This window comes from Mus musculus, chromosome 10, assembly GCF_000001635.26.
Source record: "Mus musculus strain C57BL/6J chromosome 10, GRCm38.p6 C57BL/6J".
Lineage (NCBI taxonomy): Eukaryota > Metazoa > Chordata > Mammalia > Rodentia > Muridae > Mus > Mus musculus.
In genome coordinates, this window is record NC_000076.6 from 129,233,292 (window position 1) to 129,243,243 (window position 9,952).

The 9,952-nt window shown below is 37.7% G+C and overlaps 1 protein-coding gene across 1 annotated transcript; it reads left to right on the plus strand.

Annotated features, from left to right (window-relative positions):
* Positions 4,860–5,798, plus strand: Olfr774 (olfactory receptor 774). The gene has a single exon (NM_207620.1). The coding sequence runs from the start codon at positions 4,860–4,862 to the stop codon at positions 5,796–5,798; it is 939 nt and encodes a 312-aa protein (NP_997503.1).
* Positions 5,799–9,952: the final 4,154 nt, after the last annotated feature.

Genomic DNA, 9,952 nt, shown 5'->3' on the forward strand with positions numbered 1-9,952 from the left:
CTTGAGTGCTGGGATTAAAGGTATGTGCCACCATGCCAGGTAATTTCTTTCTTTTCTTTCTTTTCTTTCTTTCTTTCTTTCTTTCTTTCTTTCTTTCTTTCTTTCTTTCTTTCTTTGTGTGTGTGATTTCAAGAGTATAGGCTAAGCCAGGCATGATGGCACATGCATGCCTTCAATCCTAGCAGTCAGAATACAAGTGGCAAGATTTTTGAGTTTCAGGTCAGTCTAGTCTACATAATAACAGCTGCATAATAGGATCTTATCTCAAAACCACAAAAGAAAAGGAAACTACATCTCCCACCAAAAAGGAAAAACAAAATCAAAAAGTCCCCAAACAAACAAACAAACAAACAACCCAACATAGGCTTGACATACAGCTCAACAAAAAAGTGCTTGCCTAGTTAGCTTGCATGACACCCTACATTTGATTGCTTCAGAGGAAGGGAGTGAACTCAGATACAGGAATGTAGCTTATTTCAGAGTGCCTACCTAGCAAACACAAAACATGGGTTTAGTCCCAGCCCCACAACTGGGCATGATGAGGCATGCTTGTAAAGGAGACAGCTGGAAGGCAAGCAGATCTCTGAGTTCGAGGCTAGCCAGTCGGGGCTAGAGAGAGAGAGAGAGAGAGAGAGAGAGAGAGAGAGAGAGAGAGAGAGAGAGAGAGAGAGAGAAAGAAGGATGAGGATAATGATGAGGATGTGTTCTTTTATACAGTACATCTTGACAAGTTTCCCTTTCCTCCACTCCTCCCAGTTCCTCCCCACCTCCCCTCTTCTCCAGATCTACTCCCACTCAGCTTTCTTTCAGAAAAGAGCAGTCTTCCAAGAGATAGCAACCAAACAGGACAGAACAAGATACAACTAGACAAGGCAAAAGGTCTCAGATTGAGGGTGAACAAGGCAACTGAATAGGAGGAAAAGAGTCCCAAAAGTAGGCAAAAGAGTCAGAGAGACACTCTCTCCTACTATTAGGAGTTTCACAAATCCACCAAGCTAACAGCCATAACATATACGCAGAGGGCTTGGTACAAACACCTGTAGGCCCTGTGCTTACCTTTTCAGTTTCTGTGAGCCCATATGAGCCTTGCTTAGTTGATTCAGTGGGACACATTTTCATGGTGTCTATCCCGTTTGACTCCTACTTCTGTGAGATTACCTGTTGTCCTAGGGTAGGAACCAATGGAGGCATCCAATTTAGACTCTCTCTCCACATAATGTCTGGCTGTAGATCTCTACACCAGGTTCCATCTGCTTCTGGAGGAAGCCTCTCTGATGACAACTGGACAAGGTACCCATCTATGAGTCTAGGTCTCTGGCCTATCTTGTCTCTGGTTTCTGGCCATCGAGTGTAGGACATGGGCTCCCCCTTGTAGTGTGGTTCTCAAGTTAAAACCAACATAGATTGGCCACTCCCACAAGGTCTGTGACACCAGTGCTCCAGAAATTTTTTTGCAGGCAAGACAGACTGTAGGTCAAGAGATTTGTGGCTGGGTTGGTGTCCTGGTTTCTCTTTCAGTAGCCTGCAGAGTACCTTTTCCTGACAGAGACTAGAATGTCAGGGTGAAGTTTCCATGAAGGCACCAGTTTGACCTCTCCAGTGAGTTGTGTGGATGTTCTTAGCCTCAGTTTTGCAGTTTTGTCCTAGTACCATCCTGGGTTGTTTAGGAATCTCCATGGGTCCCCTTGGTCAACAACTCAACTGAATACAACCTGCTGCCATCACCGAAGCCTTGCCTGTCAACAAAAGATGATCAATTCAGACTCTATCCTCCATTACTCCATATCCCAGGAGTTCTCACTAGGGTCATCCTCATATATTCCAAGAAGTTTCGACTATGCTAGGTTTCCACGCCCCCATGACCCCAGTTCCAATTGTCTTTCCCTGCACTCTCTCCCTTCATTCCTCCCCCAACCTGACCCTTCCTGCTCCTGTCCTCACCCACCACCAGCATACCCACAAAATTTATTCTATTTCCCTTTCCCAAAGAGATCCATGCATCCTGCTACAAGATCCCTCCTTTTTACCTAACTTCTTTGAGTCTCTGAATTGCAACTTAATTATCATTTACTTAACATCTAATATCCACTTATAAGTGAGTACATAACATTTTTGTCTTTTTGAGTCTGGGTTACCTCACTCAGGATGATTTTTTTTAGTTCCAATTATCTGACTGCAAATTTCATGATGCCATTAAAAAAAAAAAGCAGGTGAGTAATAATACATTGTGTAAATGTATCAAAATTTCTTTATCCATTCTTCGGTTGAGAGATATCTAGGTTGTTTCCATGTTCTGGCTATTATGAATAAAGCTGCTATGAACATGATTGAATAAATCTTTGTGTTATGATGGAGCATCTTTTGGCTATATGCCCCCAAAATAGTACAGCTTTGTCTTGAGTTAGATTGATCCCAATTTTCTGGTTTAGGAAATCAGTGGAACATTTTGTGTATAAAATCTCATAATGTAAATATTTGTGTCATTATGTAATACATACAAATAGTTTGGTGCAATATAGACTATCTTCTTTACATTAATCAAAAGATTTGAAATGTGTAGCTGCTAGGGTAGTGCAAGGATAGGTCTCTATATGTTGTTGTGGCTTTGGATCTCATATGATGGAGCAAATATCAGTCTTGAAATTATAAAATAAGAAAAACAAGAACAAGATACAATCCTAACATTTGAAGATATCAATGTGTTCCTTTTATTTCCTAATTCTTCTCTGCACTTGCAGAGCTTATTAATTAGATATCAGTAAGATTGTCAAAGACAAGACCATTGTAGGGCAGTTTAGTCCTGGGTTTAACTAATCCCAAATGAATTGAGAGTAAATTATCTCCTGGGCTTAGACTGAGTCCAAGCACTCATTAAGAAAATTGCTTGACCAAAGGGAAGCCAGGTTGGATGTTATCAGTTGATTGGTACACGTTTTTCTCTGTCTCTCTATATTGTTTGGTTTTCAAGAAAGATGAGTCATGGATCACCGTATCCATGTCTTGAGCTTCTGCTCGAATCCTTCTTGTCTTTAGTTGAGTGTGTCAGGGATTTATAAATCCAGAGAAGGTAAAATTATATTTATGTTTGTGCAGCTTTTAATTTTATCTTATCCAGAGACCTTCAAAATGTTTCACTTTCTATTGTCTTAAAAAAGTACTAGTTGCTTCATTTTTCTTAAATAATTCCAAAGATTAAAATAGTATGTTTATAGCATTCTAAACGCACCTTTTAGCATGGCAGGCTTCAGTGCAATCAACAGAGGCAAGAGCAAATGACAAAACCATTTTCTGAAGAATATTACAAATATGTTTATTTTTATGTTTTTAAGTGGCAGAATTTAACTCATGGCTGACTACTGTAGGGTTTTATATCTGAATGATGTTACCATATATATACCAAACAGCATGTTTTATATGTGTGAACAAATGCATCTTTATCCATTATTGAAAGGTTTAATTTACTGGAAAAAGAAAGGGTTTTCAAATTATTAATTAAATATTTTCATTAATTTTACATTTTAGTAAAATTTTAACTATTGTGTAAACCATGTAACAGTTTTCTGTTGGTTTTGATGACATATTGATGGAAAAGATGTATATTAAAAAAGAGAAAAAAACATGGACACTCAGAAGATTAAAGTAGAAAGGTAAACGATGTCCATTATCAGCTTTGGAAGTTATGACTTGCTCTACTGCACAACACAGAAACTAGTACAACAACGTTGATACCTCACACCACAGACTCTGTGTTGTCTGTTAAAAATCAGGAGAGAACAGGACTGACAGAAGTCATATAGCTTACAGTGTAGAGCTTTGTGGTTTGAGAAAGTAAATTCTATAGATAATTTTATTTATTCTGATAATTCTTTGAGAAGGATGGCACTATTATACTTTGAGGTAAAAAAATTGTATGAGTTCCTTATGTCCTCAAGAAAGTTTAGATATCAAGTCACAAATAAACTTAGTAAAAAAATGTTAAAATAATACGTGTCTCTGAATTCATAAACAATAGCTATTGATTCCTGGCTTTGTTTAATTATATTCCCTGGCCCATGTCTTAATTGTCACAATTTATTTGTTTTTTGTTTTTGTTTTCTTGCTTGTTTTACTGTTTCGAGACAGAGTCTCTTTGTGTAAGCCTGGCTGTCTTAGAACTAGTTCTATAGGCCAGACCAGCCTGGCACTTGTAGAGATTGGGCTCTTTCTGCCTCCTGAGTGCTGGGATTAAACACCGTGGCACCATCACCCAGCTTTATTTGTTTTTATAATAAAAGAAAATCTAGTCTCAATTTCTGTATTTGCAAACACTTTTACTTCCTTGGCCATTTAAAAACAACACATACTGGCTGGAGAGATGGCTCAGCCATTAAAGGCTAGGCTCATAACAAACAAATATAAAAACAACACATATTAAGGTTGAAAATAACAATGACAGCATTTAGGTTTAGTAAATATGTTTGGGTTACTACCAATAAACTATAAAAGTTTTAAAATAATATTAGAATTGAAATAAAATGTTATATATTCAGTATAGAAAGCATATAACACATGAAATCAGAAAACTTGTTTCATATTGAAAGTGAAGATACTATTATTGTTACACAAATCTATAGTTCAAAGGTACCCTACACATATAAAAATTATGACTGTATGTAGAGTTTCCTGTATAATTGTTGAAGAGGTTTTATACATCCCCTTAAAATATTTTTCCATTTAACAAATGATTTCTATTTAATAGGAATGAGCAGATATTGTTTCACTTCACTGGATATTATAATATCAATATTTAAACTTTCATTCTCTTCAATTAAATTTTCATTTTAATTTTTAATCAATAGATTTTTGGACGATAAATCAGCATGAAAAACCACTCTGTTATCACCGAGTTTCTGCTCTTGGGCATATCAGACACACCAGAACTTCAGTTTGTGATTTTTATCTTTTTATTCATTGCTTACATATTAAGTGTCACTGGAAACCTAACCATCATCATCCTCACATTGCTAGACTCTCAGTTAAAGACTCCTATGTACTTTTTCCTCCGGAATTTCTCCTTCTTAGAAATTATATTCACCAGTGTTTCAATCCCTAGATTTTTGGAGTCAATAATTACTAAAGTTAAGACTATTTCCTATAACAACTGTTTGGCTCAGTTATTTTTCTTCATCTCCATGGGAGTGTCTGAGTTCTTTCTTCTAACTGCTATGTCTTATGATCGCTATGTAGCCATCTGCAAGCCTCTGCACTACACCCTCATCATGAATCAGAAAGTCTGCACCCTTCTTGTCCTCACCTCATGGCTGGGAGGGTTTCTGACCATCTTTCCATTGCTCATGCTGTTTCTCAAGTTAGATTTTTGTGCTTCAAATGTCATTGATCATTTCTGCTGTGACTACTTCCCCATCTTACAGCTCTCCTGCTCAGATACATGGTTTTTAGAGACAATCGGCTTTTACTTTGCATTTATTACTCTGCTGTTCACACTGGCTCTAGTGATCTTGTCATACATCTGCATCATCAACACCATTCTGAGGTTCCCATCTGCCAGTCAGAGGAAAAAGGCTTTCTCCACCTGTTCCTCTCACATGATTGTCATCTCCATCTCTTATGGCAGCTGCATTTTCATGTATGTCAAACCTTCTGCAAATGAAAGAGCATCACTGACCAAAGGGGTGGCTCTTCTCAATACTTCAATTGCTCCCATGCTGAACCCTTTTATTTACACCTTGAGAAATCAACAAGTAAAACAAGCCTTCAAGGATTTGATTAATAAACTAATGTTTAATAGAAACAAATGAATGCCATTGTGCCCCTTCAAAAATGGAGGAATCAAGGCTTTTCCCCACTTTCTCCTCTATAAGTTTCAGTGTCTCTGGTTTTATGTGAAGTTCCTTGATCCACTTAGATTTGACCTTAGTACAAGGAGATAAGTATGGATCGATTCACATTCTTCTACACGATAACAACCAGTTGTGCCAGCACCAATTGTTGAAAATGCTGTCTTTCTTCCACTGGATGGTTTTAGCTCCCTTGTCGAAGATCAAGTGACCATAGGTGTGTGGGTTCATTTCTGGATCTTCAATTCTATTCCATTGGTCTACTTGTCTGTCTCTATACCAGTACCATGCAGTTTTTATCACAATTGCTCTGTAGTAAAGCTTTAGGTCTGGCATGGTGATTCCGCCAGAAGTTCTTTTATCCTTGAGAAGACTTTTTGCTATCCTAGGTTTTTTGTTATTCCAGACAAATTTGCAAATTGCTCCTTCCAATTCGTTGAAGAATTGAGTTGGAATTTTGATGGGGATTGCATTGAATCTGTAGATTGCTTTTGGCAAGATAGCCATTTTTACAATGTTGATCCTGCCAATCCATGAGCATGGGAGATCTTTCCATCTTCTGAGATCTTCTTTAATTTCTTTCTTCAGAGATTTGAAGTTTTTATCATACAGATCTTTCACCTCCTTAGTTAGAGTCACGCCAAGATATTTTATATTATTTGTGACTATTGAGAAGGGTGTTGTTTCCCTAATTTCTTTCTCAGCCTGTTTATTCTTTGTATAGAGAAAGGCCATTGACTTGTTTGAGTTTATTTTATATCCAGCTACTTCACCGAAGCTGTTTATCAGGTTTAGGAGTTCTCTGGTAGAATTTTTAGGGTCACTTATATATACTATCATATCATCTGCAAAAAGTGATATTTTGACTTCCTCTTTTCCAATTTGTATCCCCTTGATCTCCTTTTGTTGTCGAATTGCTCTGGCTAATACTTCAAGTACTATGTTGAAAAGGTAGGGAGAAAGTGGGCAGCCTTGTCTAGTCCCTGATTTTAGTGGGATTGCTTCCAGCTTCTCTCCATTTACTTTGATGTTGGCTACTGGTTTGCTGTAGATTGCTTTTATCATGTTTAGGTATGGGCCTTGAATTCCTGATCTTTCCAAAACTTTTATCATGAATGGGTGTTGGATCTTGTCAAATGCTTTTTCTGCATCTAACGAGATGATCATGTGGTTTTTGTCTTTGAGTTTGTTTATATAATGGATTACATTGATGGATTTTCATATATTAAACCATCCCTGCATTCCTAGAATAAAACCTACTTGGTCAGGATGGATGATTGCTTTAATGTGTTCTTGGATTCGGTTAGCCAGAATTTTATTGAGGATTTTTGCATCGATATTCATAAGAGAAATTGGTCTGAAAAAATGTTCAACATCCTTAATCATCAGGGAAATGCAAATCAAAGCAACCCTGAGATTCCACCTCACACCAGTCAGAATGGCTAAAATCAAAAATTCAGGTGACAGCAGATGCTGGCGAGGATGTGGAGAAAGAGGAACACTCCTCCATTGTTGGTGGGAGTGCAGGCTTGTACAACCACTCTGGAAATCAGTCTGGCGGTTCCTCAGAAAACTGGACATAGTACTACCGGAGGATCCAGCAATACCTCTCCTGGGCATATATCCAGAAGATGCCCCAACAGGTAAGAAGGACACATGCTCCACTATGTTCATAGCAGCCTTATTTATAATAGCCAGAAGCTGGAAAGAACCTAGATGCCCCTCAACAGAGGAATGGATACAGAAAATGTGGTACATCTACACAATGGAGTACTACTCAGCTATTAAAAAGAATGAATTTATGAAATTCCTAGCCAAATGGATGGACCTGGAGGGCATCATCCTGAGTGAGGTAACACATTCACAAAGAAACTCACACAATATGTATTCACTGATAAGTGGATATTAGCCCCAAACCTAGGATACCCAAGATATAAGATATAATTTGCTAAACACATGAAACTCAAGGAGAATGAAGACTGAAGTGTGGACACTATGCCCCTCCTTAGATTTGGGAACAAAACACCCATGGAAGGAGTTACAGAGACGGAGTTTGGAGCTGAGATGCAAGGATGGACCATGTAGAGACTGCCATAGCCAGGGATCCACCCCATAATCAGCATCCAAACGCTGACACCATTGCATACACTAGCAAGATTTTATTGAAAGGACGCAGATGTAGCTGTCTCTTGTGAGACTATGCCGGGGCCCAGCAAACACAGAAGTGGATGCTCACAGTCAGCTAATGGATGGATCATAGGGCTCCCAATGGAGGAGCTAGAGAAAGTAGCCAAGGAGCTAAAGGGATCTGCAACCCTATAGGTGGAACAACATTATGAGCTAACCAGTACCCCGGAGCTCTTGACTCTAGCTGCATATATATCAAAAGATGGCCTAGTCGGCCATCACTGGAAAGAGAGGCCCATTGGACTTGCAAACTTTATATGCCCCAGTACAGGGGAATACCAGGGCCAAAAAGGGGGAGTGGGTGGGCAGGGGAGTGGGGGTGGGTGGATATGGGGGACTTTTGGTATAGCATTGGAAATGTAAATGAGTTAAATACCTAATAAAAAATGGAAAAAAAAATGGAGGAATCATTAGGGTGAAAATCTACTGCTCTAGAGAACCATGACAAATACACTTTTTATTTCCTATCTGTGGTCTTTATTTCAATTGAGGTTTTTGCTCTTAAGTGAGAAAGGTTTTAATATTTCTAATCAAGTATTATATTCAGAACTAACCCAAAAGTTAATTCATACATCAATATTTTAAGAAATTGAAGAATAGCCTTATAAGTATGTATGATATGATTATATATAATATGTAATTATGTTATATATTATACAATGCTTATCTTGTAGTACTATATAATAGATTTATATGTACATATTTTATACATGAATGTAAATATAAATTGTATGAAATAGATTTTCTAAATTAAAAAAAGGAGGAATCAAACTTTAATTATATTATGAGCACCTTGGTTTTAGCTTCTTAAAAAAGTATTTTATGTTTATGGGTATTTTACCTGCTTATATATCTGTGTACATTTCTGTGTACTTATTGCAAGTATTGTACCCACAGAGGCCAGAAAAGGGCATTGGGTCTCCTGGAATTGGAGTTACTGATGACTGGGAGCCATTATGTTGGTGCTGTGAATTGCGCCAGTTTCCTCAGAAAGATCTGGAAGAACTTTTAACCTTAGAGTCCCTTCTCTAATCCCTGAACTTTCTTTGTGATTTGAAAGTAACCGTGTTATGTTTTCTTTTAAAACTGTGTGGTATGGTTTACTATTTACTCTGTGTTGAAACATTCCATCATTGAGGAGGTAGGGTCACTGTAAAATATCATGGAACATTTGATAGATATCCATATTCTGGAATAAGAACCTGTTTTCATTGTATTTCTGTGTGCAAACATCTGATGCTAATGGTAAAATTTGCTTACATTTGGTGTTATCTGCTTGTGTTACATTCACACATGTGTGAATGTACATGCCTGTGTGTATGGAGGCCAGAGGACAGTATTGGGGTCTCTGTCTATTCCTCTTGCCTTGTTCCTTTGAGGCAGACTCTCTCAATGAACTTGCAGTTCAGTTAGGATGGCCATCAACAAACCCAACTGATTCCACTTGTTTCTGTTCCTTTCAGTTCTTGGGTTATAGGCAAACATGGGGCTGTGCTCATACTTTATGTGGCTACTGATATCCAGACTCTGCTCCTCGTGAATGTACAGCAAGCACTCCTAACCACTGAGCATCTCCCATGCCAAGTAAACTGCAGATTTATTAAAATAAATTAGTCCCTTGGGCTGGTGGCAGAGAAAAGATCATATATTAAGCATCTCATGCTACATGGAACATATGTAAAAACATGCCAAATAATTTTAAATGCCTTCTGTCTTATTTTCTTCCTTTTAAAAGTTTTGTTTTTTTTTCATCTCTTCAGCCAAATTAATACAATTACTTTCTATAAAATGGGAAGACTAAGATACAAAATCATTCAAGTCATAGTCATAAGCTTATACTATCTCTATTGTAGCCATTTTGGATGCTATAAAATTTTATGGAAATTGGAGGTAATATTTATCCATGCATTAAACATACAGAAGACAAT